Source organism: Trachemys scripta, chromosome 12, assembly GCF_013100865.1.
Source record: "Trachemys scripta elegans isolate TJP31775 chromosome 12, CAS_Tse_1.0, whole genome shotgun sequence".
NCBI lineage: Eukaryota > Metazoa > Chordata > Testudines > Emydidae > Trachemys > Trachemys scripta.
This window is the reverse complement of record NC_048309.1, coordinates 8,574,103-8,590,132: the sequence shown is the minus strand read 5'-3', so window position 1 is coordinate 8,590,132 and position 16,030 is coordinate 8,574,103. Positions and strand designations below refer to the sequence as shown.

The following is a 16,030-nucleotide window of genomic DNA, read 5'->3' as shown; positions in this document are numbered from 1 at the left end:
ATGGGGGCCATATCAGTAAAATGTAAGTCTTGCTAGAGATGAACTAATCTAACAGACTGAAACTGGACCACCAGCTCTGGGGGAATAAAAAAAACAGAAAATTAGTTCATGAAACAGAAAAATTTGCCAGAGATTCAATCATATGAATACATTTCAAATCAGTGAAGTTCAGCTAAGTTTGAAATTTACTTCTAGGCAATTTCCCACCCCTAATTAAATAAGCAGTTCTGCAGACAGGAGCAGAGGCTGATGGAGTCTGAGGACATCTGTATAAGGGGGATTGGTTGGGTAAAGTTACCTTTGAAAAGTAGACCATGAATGTAAGAATTGCATCTGGGTGAGTGTGACCCAGGGGCTCCTTAGGGACAACTGGCAGAGGGCACAGGGGATACACAGGGACTTACAGGGATCCCCTGGGTCAGATATATGCACAATAGTTCACAAAAGAGTGGGATATGAGGTCTCTGCCAAGAGCTCATTGATCGTCATAATTACTGTGAAATGTATGTGTGGATAGTATTTAAGGAGTTATGTATCTATGCTAAAAATTATGTTCGTAAGGTCTTGGAGTTTTAAGGTAGGTCGCCAGGAGGTTACATACCTTGGAAATGTTCCTTTCAGACAGGAAATGATGCCTATCAGCCTGTTTGGTCATTGGTGTATTCTGTGCCTCACAATACGTGCCTATCCGCATACTGAACAATGGGCAGAACGAAAGATTGTGAAATATCCCAGAGAGGAACTTTTCAGGGTGAAACAAACAGCAGGGGTGCAAGGAATATCTTGGGGTGCAAGAAAACACACAGGATCCTCCACCTAGGAGGCAACTGACAGTGTGCTTGTCTCATAAAAGGAGGGTCACAGCCAAGGATTTGGGGTGAGCAATACTCATCAGACACAAGAGCATTTTATTAATTAAGTCTAGGCTCTAGAATGCATGTTATGGTTTTATTTTACATGTAACCCTTTGTTGCCAGTACTTCTGTTTGCTACTGCTGAAATCTCTGGGCTTTGTTAAGCACAGAACTGATTTCGCTATAAATATTTCTAAATGCTGTGGCATTAAACAGAAAAGTGATCCGAGGTGGAACATGTAAGCTGGGATGTCTTGTTTCTTTGGAAGCATCAGATCTATAAATACTTTGAGTGTCCAGTGGAGCAGGGGCTGGACACTCTAGGAAGGTGCTCAGAGGGCTTGAGGGTTGCAGTGTGCCAATTGCTAAGCTGTAGGATGGCAGCAGGACCTACAAGGCCTAAAAGGCAGTGCTTGTGGTGCTGGTGGCCAGTGGAGTTGGGTAGCTGACTGATGACAGACACAGACAAGGCTTTCTCACGCTAAGGGCCAGGGGTGGCAAAGTGTCTCACAGCCCTGGGTACCCCCAGGAAGCATCACAGTGAGTGGAAGGTTGCTGGAGCAATTGTCTTTGAAAAAGGGGTAACTGCAGTAGGAACCAAAAGGGTCTCTGAAGATGAGGAAGGAAGAGGGTTTTGCAGATAATTGTTGATCTTAGATCGTTGAAGTGGAATAGTACTAGAAAGGCTCATAGGGGAATAAGAGGTAGAGATCAGTAAGGGGAAATTATTTTAGGAAAATGTAAATTGCAGATGGGTGGAAGGGATTAGGCTAGATTCAGCAAGAGTTGCCTTCAGAGGAGAGCAGGAGTTGATAGCTGGAAGTGAGTGGGATGGAGAGAGGACGTACAAATTCCCGTTGCTTACCCACACCTGTAAATATTTCTATAATCAGGTCTGGCCCCTTTGCACCACTCGGTTGTTATAAAGGAGCTGTAATCTGGATGCAAACACTTATAAAGTTTGCAGACATAATACCAAGTTAGGAGGGGTTGTAAGTGCTTTGGAGGATAGGATTAAAATTCTAAATGATCTGGACAAACTGGAGAAATGATCAGAAATAAATAGGAGGAAATTCAATAAGGACAAATGCAAAGTACTCCACTTAGGAAGGAACAGTCAATTGCACACATGCAAAATGGGAAATGACTCCCTAGGAAGGAGTACTGAGGAAAGGGATCTGGGGGTTATAGTGTATCACAACTATGAGTCAACAGCGTATCACTGCATGGTTTCAACAAAAAAAAAAACCCGAACATCATTCTAGGATTTATTAACAGGAATGTTGTTAGCAAGACAATTCTTCTGCTCTAATCCATGCTGATAAGGCCTCAACTGGAGTATTGTGTCCAGTTCCGGGCGCCACATTGCAGGAAAGATGTGGACAAATTGTAAAAGTCCAGAGTAGAGCAACAAAAATGATTAAAGGTCTAGAAAACACAACCTGTGAGGAAAGATTGAAAAAAATGGGTTTGTTTAGTCTGGAGAAGAAAAGACTGCGGGGGGGGGGGGGAGACATAACATTTTTCAATACATAATGACAGGTTTCAGAGTAACAGCCGTGTTAGTCTGTATCCGCAAAAAGAAGAACAGGAGTACTTGTGGCACCTTAGAGACTAACAAATTTATTAGAGCATAAGCTTTCGTGGACTACAGCCCACTTCTTCGGATGCATATAGAATGGAACATATATTGAGGAGATATATATACACACATACAGAGAGCATAAACAGGTGGGAGTTGTCTTACCAACTCTGAGAGGCCAATTAATTAAGAGAAAAAAAAAAAAAAAAATTTTTGAAGTGATAATCAAGCTAGGCCAGTACAGACAGTTTGATAATAGGTGTGAGAGTACTTACAAGGGGAGATAGAGTCAATGTTTGTAATGGCTCAGCCATTCCCAGTCCTTATTCAAACGGGAGTTGATTGTGTCTAGTTTGCATATCAATTCTAGCTCTGCAGTCTCTCTTTGGAGTCTGTTTTTGAAGTTTTTCTGTTGTAATATAGCCACCCGCAGGTCTGTCACTGAATGACCAGACAGGTTAAAGTGTTCTCCCACTGGTTTTTGAGTATTTTGATTCCTGATGTCAGATTTGTGTCCATTAATTCTTTTGCGTAGAGACTGTCCGGTTTGGCCAATGTACATGGCAGAGGGGCATTGCTGGCACATGATGGCATATATCACATTGGTAGATGTGCAGGTGAACGAGCCCCTGATGGTATGGCTGATGTGATTAGGTCCTATGATGATGTCAATGGCTGAGCCATTACAAACATTGACTCTATCTCCCCTTGTAAGTACTCTCACACCTATTATCAAACTGTCTGTACTGGCCTAGCTTGATTATCACTTCAAAAGTTGTTTTTTTTCTTTTTTTTCTCTTAATTAATTGGCCTCTCAGAGTTGGTAAGACAACTCCCACCTGTTTATGCTCTCTGTATGTGTGTATATATATCTCCTCAATATATGTTCCATTCTATATGCATCCGAAGAAGTGGGCTGTAGTCCACGAAAGCTTATGCCCTAATAAATTTGTTAGTCTCTAAGGTGCCACAAGTACTCCTGTTCTTCTTTTTTCAATACATAAAAGATTTTTACAAGGAGGAGGAGGAAAAATTGTTCTCGTTAACCTCTGAGGATAGGACAAGAAGCAATGGGCTTTAGTTGCAGTAAGGGAGGTTTAGGTTGGACATTCGGAAAAACTTCCCCATTGTCAGGGTACTTAAGCACGGGAACAAATTGCCTAGGGAGGTTGTGGAATCTCTTTCAGTGGAGGATTTAAGAACAGGTTAGACAAACACCTATCAGGAATGGTCTAATTATTATGTAATCCTCCCTTGAGTGCAGGGGACCGGACTAGATGACCTCTGAAGGTCCCTTCCAGTCCTATACTTCTGTGATTCAGAATCGGCTGTAACCAGTTTTTTGATGCTCCCCACCCCTTTCCATGGTTAGAACTCTGGTGCAAGAGAGAGTCTGGCCCAATGTTTGGAGATGAGTGGAGAGTGATATTCCCAAAATGGTTTGCCTGTCCCAGACTAAGAGGCACTCTACCACTCTATAAGAGGTCATACTGAAAATTGGTTTTATTACATACCTCCTAGTATACCTTATGGTGTACCTGAGATCAGTTTTATTTGCAATGTATATGGAGTGCTTGTGATGCATACAGCATGTGTTCTTGTGATGTATATGGTGTGCACACACGTGCATGCTCGTATGTGTGTGTGGTGCAAATGGCATGTATGTATATTAGTGTACGCTGTGCATATAATGTTTACAAGTGTGGTATGTGTGAGATGCGGACAGTGTGTATGTATGTTTTTGCACAGTGCATGAAGTATATGCGTGCATGTGTTTATGCACCATACATACAGTGTGCGTGTATGGTACATATGACATGTACGGATGTGTGTTTGTAGACTTGTGGCTGACGTTTGCTCATTTGTCAGTACTTTTTATGCTTTGTTCTCAGAGTTACTGGAGTCCCAACACTCTTTTGGCAGTATAATTTAAGGAAGAAATGCTGCTCTTGGATGTCCATGTTGAGTGGCCTTTGTCCTTGGTACAAAGAAGCACAATGTTCATCCCAGGGCAGAATTTGGCCCTAAGAGATACGGTCGAAAAACAATATTTCATCTGAGAAGTTGTATAGTATCTCAATGAAAGGACACTGGGATCACAGCCATCTCTCAGAATCTGTACCAATGAAGAATAAAACAGGGAGGATTTAAACATGCATTAATACCCTCTAATCTTGTCCCTATGATAGATATTTTCTTTTAAGGAGAATTATACTTTCAACCATTTCAAGTTTAGCTCGTCCCTTTGCTGATGAATGAAATCACTTTTCCATATACTCTACACAATGTAATATACGCTATAGGAGGAAAGTATCTTGTTATATAGCTGGGATCATTAGAGACTTAATACAATCTTCATTGTAAAAAACCATTTACGGATGAGGGAATCAATACAATGACAAGATTATTAATCCCTGCCCTTCCAGCATCCATGAAGTATACCTCTACCCCGATATAACACTGATCTCGGGAGCCAAAAAATCTTACCACGTTATAGGTGAAACCGTGTTATATCGAACTTGCTTTGATCCTCCAGAGCGCACAGCCCCGCCCCTCCAGAGCGCTGCTTTACCGCGTTATATCCGAATTTGTGTTATATCGGGGTAGAGGTGTAATATCTCCAAAATTAATCTAGGCAGATTTTGTAGCCCAAAACTTCGAAATTTAGAGTTTTATTGTTGTTTCCAGTGTTATACATTGTTAGCTGCTTGTAAACAGGTCTAAAAGTTTCATTTAAGGCTGAGGATAGTGTCTTCTAATCCCACTATGTGTGATCAGTGATATCTGTAGGCATGGTACAGAGTGTGAATTGAAATGCACTGCTATTTAAGGTCAGGAGAGCTAGACAACAGGGGAAAAGATATAGCTTATTATGAAAGTAAAGGTCACACCAAGACAAATTATATCCCATGAGAGTGGAAAAAACTTCCCTTCATGAAGATACAGCAGTGTCGGTTTCTTAATGTTTACCTTTGTGCTGCCCCCACACTGTGATACCAAGAGGAATGCTACTTGTGTTGAAATGCCTGTATGTTGGTTGTACAAAGACTATTCTTTCCTCACTGATATGATGTGCCATTTGATTTTTTTAAACCGCTTGGACCAGATCCTCAGCTGAGGTGAATCGATGTAATTCTGTGGAAGCCAATGGAGCTACACTGATTTACACTAGCTGAGGACTGGCCTCGTTAGTTACAGTGATATAATTAACCCCGTTAAGGTTGGTATTTGCTAATTCTTCTAACCTCATGTAACAAGTGCTTTTATTCGTCACCCAGTACCACTCCTAGGAGAGTGCTGGTCTCTCTCTTTCCTACATTGGCTTTGTGATGGAAGCTAATGAAAGGCTCATGGATGTACCCACAATAAGGACACTCTCTGAAAAGACTTCAGGCAAAAATCCCAATATTCTTACTTGGTTTTTACTTAGGCCTCACTCATGCATAGCTGTCACTGACTAGCTGCTTGAGGAAGGGTTGCAGGACTGAATTATGAATAAAGATGTCAGGTTTTAGTCCATTATTAATAGATAAAGGAAAATGTCCTCCCGTAGCATGCAGGCCAGTGACTTTCCCATCATGACAGATACTAGTGCTCTTTCCTGAGCTCCCAGAGCAATTTCATTTGGTTTCAACTTCCATCATGCAAGATGGCACTAATTAAATGGATGGAGTCTCCAGGCCCCCATCATTTAATAAGGAGCCCTGGTATCTTGCATGATGGGAGATCAAACTAAATGAAGTAGCCCCAGTAGCTGAAGAAAGGGCCAAGTTCTCTGCACCTGGAAATGGCTGTTGCGCCATTGGAGGTGCCCCTAATTACATCACCAGGGACTTTGTGCCCTAGTAACTCCCGTGATAAGAGCTCAGACTAGTAAAGGTGGGATTGGCAGTTTTGGGTATCTAAATTCTCGCTGTGGTAAAAAATATTGGTAACATGCTGCTATGTTCTAGAACTTTCAATAATGTTCTTTTTCTATCCATTTGCCCCCCTCGTCCTCTTCCCCCCCTCCCCCGTATTTTTCACTGTTTCCACAATGTGGTACAGTTAATTTGAAAACTAAATCTATTGCAAAAGAACTGGAGAACAGTACATATTGCTTTAGAAACTACTCTTCTGTATCAATTAAGATTACATGTGGAAGACCCATTAGCTTTGGCCACTTCCTGTTACAGATGCATTAGCTTTTTGACCTTCATAATAACAAGTAATGAAGGTTGCTTAATTAGCTAATCATGAAGACCATGCAGCAAATTACAGTACATTGAATCTTCGCCAGTAAAGAAAAAGAGACCTGATGGCAATGGCATCAACTGTCAGCCATTGCAGGTCCCTATCTCCACTCTAAACTCTGGCACCAGTAGATAAGAGTACAGCAAGCTGAGATTCCATATGAGTCCAACAGTCACTTAGTCCTGCAGCATCCAGACTGCTAACTCATGCTAAAACACAAGTGCTCTGCAGTGGCAAACGGTATTACAGCAAAAGCTAAAATGCAGCTGATAGCCAATGCCATTAGTATTGCCACTTTACAAAGCCTTGTGGCCTTGTAATAGCTCTCATGATTGTATTGGAAAAGGAGATTTTCAATAACACATTAAGGTCTCTTTATTAAGTCTGGTTTAGATTCTCCTTTTTCCCTTCTGCTTGGTGTTACATCTTCCGCATCTTCCCCTATATCATACACAGGGAAGAAAGACAAAACCTAAATAAACAAACCAGAAAAACCTGGAGGGAAAGACATGGATAAAAAGAATAACCAGTAGGGGTGGAAATCAAGGGACGCACATCCACACAGGCTCTTGCTCATGAACAGAAATTGGCCTGCTGGGAGGCTGAGTTGGGGAGAGATTGGCAGAAGCCAAAGAATCTGAAAAACATTGGAAGCACAGGTGCGATTCCATAATTTAGTAAATTTTCATTGCTACCCCATTCAGAGAGTCAGTGTGAAGGAAACAGAATTCTACTGGTAAGTGTCAGCTTGGAGGCCAAGCAGATTTGTGGTTAGATTATCGGCGCTTACAGAGAGTACCTGTAGTTGCTTGAAAGCTGCAGAGAAGTATGGTAGTGGCCATGAGGTTTATTTCTTTGTATTTTAGTGTTTTGAAGCATCTCCTTTCACATACACAGATCATACGAGCGAGATGTAAAAGCAAAGGTTTCAACGCAGGCGAAAGAGGTTCTTGAGCCCCAAAGACCTCCAGTATAATATTTTTACTCTCCTTTGCATTAAGCTAAATCAATTAAAAAATCTTACAGGCAAGAGTTTCCAAAGGATTCAACCTCACATGAGAGGCAGCAGGCCACTAGGGCTAAGGGAACACCGGGCTAATGGACAAGACCTCCACAGTTAGGTTTTTGTGGGTTTTTTTTTTTTTAAGTGTTTTGAGCTCGTCCCTTAGTAATGTTGATAGTAGCTACATAGAGAGACAGAAGAAATCAATAACTCAACTCATTTGGTATTTCCAACCTTTCTCTGTTTGTCAGCCCAATTAAAAGGGGTAAAGGTCCCCTCCCAGTCAGCTTGTTTGTAGACTGTCCTTACGGGAAACTGGGAACACACTACATATGATAATAGCTTTATGTTCTAGAGATTGAAGGCCTGAGTGCTACCTCTAAAACAGTGGTTCTCAAACTGGGGCCGCTCCAGGCCAATGGGGGCTGCGGGAAGCAGCGCGGGACAAGGGATTTGCTGGCGGCCGCTTCCTGCAGCCTCCATTGGCCTGGAGCGGCGAACCGCCACCAGTGGGAGCCGCGATCGGCCGACCCTGCGGACCCGGCGGGTAAACAAACTGACCCGGTCCTCCAGGGGCTTTCCGTACACAAGCGGCGGCCCCAGTTTGAGAACCACTGCTCTAAAACTACTTCTGCTGTAGTTAATGGGAATTCTCCTTTAGCTCAGGTATGGTAGCACTTTTTCTTTCAGATCTGAGGATCCTTTTTTCAAGTCCCAGCAAAGACAAATTCCTCAGAAGACAATTGCAATTTTTTCTTTCTTTCTTTCCAGTGCCTCCCTTACTGCCTGGGTAGCAGCTTGAGATCATGGAAGGTGTTCTAATACAGGACAGAAATTAATAAATATTATCTTAACCCAATGGTTCTCCACATTTCTCTCACTTAATTATTATCTGTCTATTTTATTTTGGCCATGCTTACTGAAATAAAATATGTTTAAAAGTCAACAGGCAAAAATATGATTGGAGATGCGGTGTTAGAAATCTGCCTTTTTACTGATTTGTAAAGAGATTGTGACATTATAGCTGAAAATGTTTACATGAATGATTCTTAAACATACAGCAAATTCAGTTTAATAAAAAAAGAAACCTTAGTAGGAGTCTCAATGAGCAATAAGCTGTAGCTGAATTAAAATATTTCCACTAAAATTAATGAGCCAAACTTAGAATGCTTAAATTGACTCTTAAGTGTGCTAATTTAAAGGATTTGAATATGTTTGCATTTCTTGGCTTCCATGCAACACTTTGAATACATGCGAGAATATAGCCTTCAATTATTTTCCATTTGGTCCTTGTAATGGGCAAAACAGCTCAGAGCTCAATAATAAAAGATATTTATTGTTTAGCATTGACACTGTTCTACATGGCCATTAATAATTATGCCGTGCTGTGTAAAACAGAAAATCAGATTCAAGTATCCGGAAGTCATGCAGATATTAATGTTACAGTTTCATCTTTTACATTGAGTTTTGTGGGATGATCTATCATCTTATTTTTCAGTTTGTTAGTAGAAACTGAATCGGGGGATACATTGATCATTTTACTTTGCCTTGATACAACCCCAGCTGGGTACACCTTGCCTGTGACTCATAAATGACTCATTTTGTTTCAAATAGCAAATATTATACAATGAAGAAATAAGTCCAAGTTAACTTCATATTAACGTCATATTATATCGTGATATAGTATATTTCACAGAAGCTCTTGTGAGCGAAATACAGTTGTGTGTCATTACATGGTATCTTGGATTATACATGATCGGGTAATTTACCAGTTATTTAGTGTCCCCCCGAATTGCCAACTATACAATTCTCAACAGCCCACTGTTCCTCTTATCCCCAGTTACAGAGCAGCAGTGCTGTCAACTTCAGAGAATAGTTATTCTCTTGTCACCCTGTAGGGTGAGAAGGTTAGTAACTGCAAGACCCAGGGCAGGAATTAGGAATACTAAGACTACAGGGATATGATCAGTAGAAACAAACAGATGTATAAAGTCTGTTACCTTGAACAAGCTCTTAAATTGAAATCTCACCCAATAGTAAAACTTATAGGAACAATACAGCTGGATGTTAAATCTTGATGGAGGTTTATGTCCCTTAAGATTTTGCCTAAAAATGTGACATGAAAGTCCTATATCAGTAAAGGATACTTAGCATGTGAAAGGGAAAGTTAGGAAATGCTAGAAACCACAAGATCAGATCTGATGACAGAATTACATTAATTTTATATCAAGGTTTACATCATACATTTCCGTGTATTTTGGCTATTATGTCCGAGAATCTTTAAAGGGGAAAGGGCTGTTTCTGTTTTTACTTACATTGATTTTACATCTCTGTCATTCCATTGATCTCCAGTTATTCTGGATTTATTATAGTGTAAATGAGAGAGCAGAATCAGACTCAAACTCTTTCCAGTTATGAGTTGGGAATTAAATTATTGGACTTTATTTTGGCTGGCTCAGCAGGAGTTGACCCTACAACATACTGCAGCTTACTGAATGATGCATCTCATTAAGCCAACAGGGAGGTCTGATTGGGACTCAGGAGACCTGGGTTCAGTTTCTGATTCTGCCACAGTCTTCCTTTATGGCCTTGGTCATGTCACTCAATCTCTCTGGTCCTCAGTTCCCCATCTGTAGATAACGTTTCTCTACCTCATTGGGGTGGTGTGAGGCAAACTCCACTAGTGTTTGTGAGGCACTGAGGATAAGGTGAGGAGAGCCATTTCAGAACCTAGATATACAGAATTATAACATTTGTCCTGATTCTGAGTCTGACGAACTCTCCATTGATAGTGCATTTCTTGATGTGGTTAACAGTCCCAAAGGCTAAATTCCTTCCCATGTGTTTGTGGAGAGTGAAAACCCTTTTATAAAGAATGAATGCATTACAACTATCACCAAACACCATAAGTTAATGGTAATTTAATGCACACATCACTTTAACCAGGTCTTCATACATACTGATACAGCGCCTAGCACAGTAGAACATTGAGGATCCTGGGGACCTCTGGGTGCTACAGTAATAACGTTTTAAAATATGTTAATAAATTTAAGGAAAACTAACCTTTCACCATCTGTTCTGTAAATAAAAAAACAGCATAATTTTCATCATCATTATAAATGTAAGCTAAGTGAATGGTATGCATGTGTGTAGTCTCTGGTTTCTCTTCAGATCGTATAAATCTTTATCATAAGCATGTGTTGTATTTTTCTCATTTACCCGACACAAATAAGATGACACAAATAAGCACAAAGCTGCTCTTTCCTGATCTAGGAAATTCCCTGAACCAGTGATTCTTTTTTTAATATGGTAAGCTGGTTCGGTAACTATTCTGACAAATAAGCAAAGCTTATATTGTATTCACATAATAGTCTTAATAGAGCAAAAAGATTTGCTAGATTACACACTCAGAATGGTCAGAATGTTACAGATAGGAAGTATTCTCTTTTTTTAAAGTATTCTTTTTAAAAAATCTCATTAAATGTTAAAATTACATGTTCTGATACAAAATTAATGTGCTTTTGTACAAGGAATACCTCAGTAGTGGCAAGACATACTATGTCTCATTATCATCAGTCTTTATGACCACTTCCCCATAGATAATTTCTCTCGAAAACCAAGTATTTTTGTTTTCTTACTGGAAAGTAAATTCAGGTAAGTAGTAGACTATCAGAGAGTGGGTGTGATTCACAACAAATTTTGAGTGATTGCCAAATGTTTGCAAGATTTAACACAGTGTATTTGTTTTGCTCAATGTAGAATAATTATCTCATAGATTTTCTTAGTACAGCTGGATAACTCATATGTTATCTCACGGTATATTTCATTTCCTGGATCTGCAGTGATTTACTTACAGAAAGTTTAACTCTTATTAATGCTAATGAAAGAAATCCATGGAAAGAAGTGCGTGCATATATATTGGTCACATATGGAGGGTTTCAGGATAGTAGCCACCCCCTCCCAATTTCCTGTATCTGATAAACAAACCCTCATCTCCCCTTCAGAAACTACCTTTGTTCACCTAGAATGGAACTTCTTTTAATTCAGTTATTTGTGCCTCCTACATACACCAGAGTATTCCAGAGTGTGCAGACTTTTCAGAAAATGCACTGCCATATCAAAGAGATGCTAACGTACCCTCATCTATAAAATGGATTTATATGATATTCCCACTAATGTATTGCATTCATAAACCTGGCTAGAAAAAAATGCCTGTTTTTCACATTGATACTTGTAAGACAGTTTGTGACAGTGTTGAGGCTGGTAGTTTGTTTATTTGTACCTTGTACCTTGCATTTTCCTTCAGAAATAGCCCTGACATTACAAGAACTTCTTTAAATGCCTGTTCTAGAAATTACCTTCAGATTTAAAGCAATACAATCAAGGTTGCTAGGGTAACATCTTAGCCTGCCTTTTTATTTTCTTTTATCTGTTTCCAAAGTTCATGTAATTCTTCATGCCATATCTGATTTTTTTGTGTGTTTCTCAAGGTGGGAAGGAGGCTGGGAGAAATGGGTTTTGAAAGCAATGCTGTAATGCTCTTTTCCATAAGAAGACGTTCAAATATAATGCTAGCAGTCCATCAGGCATTAGTAACCCTGCATTAACAAGCCAACAAGCTTGTATTAGGAATGAAATCAAGGCTTCTGTTTTCAGAACAGCATGTGTGTGTTTACATACACATTTTGAATGGTTGGAAATGCAATCCTGGGGATTACAGAGACTTGTCAAAAGTGATTAGTGGGTGTCTAGTGATTTACAGATGCCCAGCTCCAGACACCTAAAAGGGGCTGGATTTTTAGAGGGCAAGAGTTTGACACTTTGTGAAAGTCAGGCTCCCTTTGAGGTGTCTCAGGTTAGATGCCCCCTATAATCACTAGTTGCTTTTGAACATTTAGGGTCTGTATGCCTAGTCAGCCTGTTAGAATTCTAGGCTAAGATTTTCAAAAGAACCTGAGGGAATTAGGTGCCCAACTCCATTAGACTCCTTTAAAAAATCTCAGGCCTAATTATTTGCATGCATAATTTAATCACCGTGGATGCCAGTTGCATAAATTGTGCATGAAAATGGATGCACTTCTGAGAATCAGGGCCAGAATGTCAGAGGGTTCTGCTTTCTAGGTTCCAAAGGATCATTGTAAACAAAAGTGAAAAAAATTAGTTGAAAGTTTATGAAAGATCTTTTTTCTGCAGCCTAGTTCCAGGCCGTTGGTATGCAGATCTCCTATCAGAGTTAACAGCATTGCATATAGAAGGCTTGCAAGATTGGGCCTTAGTGTCCTACTAAGTATATAGCATGAATATCAATGTCACTAACCCATTGTCCATAGCTTACTGACTGTTACCTTTAATTATTTATACAGATTCGTTCCGATAAGGACAGTGAGATCCATATCAGGTACAGCATCACTGGAGTAGGAGCTGACCAGCCACCTATGGAAGTCTTCAGCATTGATCCTGTGTCTGGCAGAATGTATGTGACACGTCCAATGGACAGAGAAGAAAGAGCCTCCTACCATGTAAGTATATGAGAATATCTTTTTTTTTTTATGCATTGTACATGTATCCCCCTATTCCCCAGCTCCTCTGCACTAGAATAGTGCAAAAGGACTTTGTGGCTAGAATACACACACAGATTTGGCTCCTTCCCTGAGTTTGGGGTCTGAACTCACAAAGTCAAAGTAAAACAATTAAAATTACTAGATTTCAGCAGGTTTCAGCTCATCACTGAATGTTTTGTACAATTTAGATGTAGAACTGTGGACCCAGCTTGTCTGCTCAGAATTAGGGCCCAGGTTTGCATTTCCAGTTTATAAGGAAATGAGAAAGCATGCGAGTGTTGCCCAGTTCAGAATTTATTGATCACATATTTTGCACAGATCAACTCCTTTCCCTGTGACTGAGAAAAGGACTAAGGCATGGTTTTCCTAACAGATTTGCATGGCTTTCACTAAAGGTGCGATTCTGCATTGATTTGGTTAAATCGGTGCATTTTGTATATGTCTACATGGGAGCTGGAAAGGGTAATTTCCAGTTCAAGGAGCCAGACCTGCACTAGCTGTGATCAAACTAGCATGCTAAAATTAGAAATGTTGCCATAGTGGTGCTAGCGGTGCGAGGGGCTAACCTCCCCAAGTACATGCCTAGCACCTTGGATAGGATCACTCTTGAAGCAGCTATCTCCTCACACCACTCGTTACTGCTACACATCTATTTTTAGCACATTGGTTCTATTGACATGGATATGTCTCCTTGAGCTGGAATTTACACCTTCCAGCTCTAGTGTAGACATACCCTTTATGTGTAGACTCTCTGTGTTGTTTTAAATGTGCTTTCCATGGGTTTGCCCTTGTTAAATAGGCAGCATCGCTATTGCCACTGTAGCCCTGGTAGTGTAGACGCAGACTACAGCGACAGAAGGAGGTTTTCCATCACCGTAGGAACTCCACCTTCCCGAGTGATGGGTCAAAGCATTCTTCCGTCAGTCTAGCTGTGTCTACACCAGGGGGTAGGGCTGTGAAAAATGTCACACTGTTTGTGATGTGGTTAAACCAGCCTAAGCCCCATTGTAAACATCTTCTGTCAATCTAGTTCCGCCTCTCTGAGAGCTGGATTTGCTACTCCAATGGAAGAACCCCTTCTATCTCTGTAGTGTACAGCACTGCAGCCGTGTCACTATAGCGCTTCTAGTGAAGACATAGCCTGAGCCTGCTTTAAACGGATGTAGTGTCCGCACACAATGTTACACTCATTTAGGGCATATCTGCACTAGAAAACTGCTGTGACACAGCTGTAGGATAGACACTACAGCAACAGGAGGTTTTCTGTCACTGCAGTAAATCCATCTCTCCCAGAGGCACTAGCTTAGTCAACAGAAGAATTCTTCCATCGACCTAGCAATATCCACACTGGGGCTTAGGTCAGTTTAACTGCATCACACAGGGTGTGAATTTTTTCACAGGCCTGAGTGATGTCGTTTAACCATTGTAACTTGATAGCGTAGCAGTGGTGTCACTGAGAGCTGGTCAAGTTTGTGTATAGACCAGGCCTAAAAGAATGTGAGAAACCAATATCAACAGGAGGGCGTCATAGGAAGTTACCGATTCATTACTGCAGTTGGACGTGCAGTAACAATTATAGTCATTTTTCATTTTAAATCCTCTGGAGGTGTTCAGACGCAGACAATACAGTGCGGAGATCATATAAGATCTTAAGCAGGTAGTGACGGGGCAAGGCCAGATGGCTATAGAAAAGTAATGGGAGATAGATATATTAGCCCCAGGTTAAACAAATCCTTGGTACCAGGATAAGTAAATGGCAGCTGCTTCAGGTCAATTAAGACACCTGGGACCAATTAAGATCTTTCCAGAAGGCAGTGGAGATTGCTAGGTTGATTGGGATACCTGAAGCCAATCAGGGGCTGGCTGAAACTAGTTAAAAAGCCTCCCAGTTAGTCAGGTGGGCGCGCATGTCAGGAGCTGTGAGAAGTTGCGCTGTTGGAGAGACTGAGTTGTATATACCATACTAGGTAGAAGGAAGGAGGCCCTGAGGTAAGGGTGAAGTGGAGCTTGAGGAAGTGGGGGCTACTTCCCAGGGAATTGTACATGTCCTGTTCCTAAAAGGTCAGCTACCATAGCTGATACTATTAGGGTCCCTGGGCTGAAGCCCGGAGTAGAGTGCGGGCCTGGGCTCCCCCCCCCCACCCCTTTGCCCCTGATTAATCACTGAGACTGGGAGACACCAGAGACTGTGCAAGGGAGGATAGCTTCTCCTCACCTCCTTCGCTGGCTTATGATGAAAATGGCTCAGTAGACTATGACCCTTGTCTCTAGAGAGAGAAGGGTTAAGGGGAGGGTCACAGTGAGCCTCTGAGGCTAGTGAAATCCATCAGGAAACGCAGGACCCACGGAGACAAGGACAGAACTTTGCCACAGTAGATAGACTAATATTAAATACAAGGGAATTAATAAATATCAGTAACACCAGGAGAGGCTTCCATAGACTCTGCTGGCTCACAAAATGTTCTATGAGCAGTGTAATTGGTCTTTGTATTATAATCTACAGCACAATTACAATCACAAAGTAGTACAAAGTATAACGAAATAGTAAATACAGTCTCACAAACTGATTCAAAAATTATAGTACTCCTTGCATGCCAGTTGCACAAAACTTCAGTACTTCCTGCATCCGTCCATTAGCTCTTTTCTACAGCAGCTACAAAAAGTTGTTTCATGGATTGCTTTGTATCGGCATTGGACACATCCTTTGATATCATAATAGTTGTTGCTGGAGATGCTATACTGTCAATGCAATGGTCTGGACTACTTCCACCACTATCACTATCATATTCCTAACTGC

At 40.9% G+C, this 16,030-nt stretch overlaps 1 protein-coding gene across 1 annotated transcript in view; it reads left to right on the top strand.

Moving 5' to 3' along the window:
* Positions 1-16,030, top strand: part of CDH4 (cadherin 4) — a 658,708-nt gene that overhangs the window by 500,892 nt on the left and 141,786 nt on the right. The window contains exon 5 of the mRNA XM_034787039.1: positions 13,036-13,191. Coding sequence (XP_034642930.1) covers positions 13,036-13,191 — 156 coding nt within the window. The remainder of the gene's footprint in view (positions 1-13,035; positions 13,192-16,030) is intronic.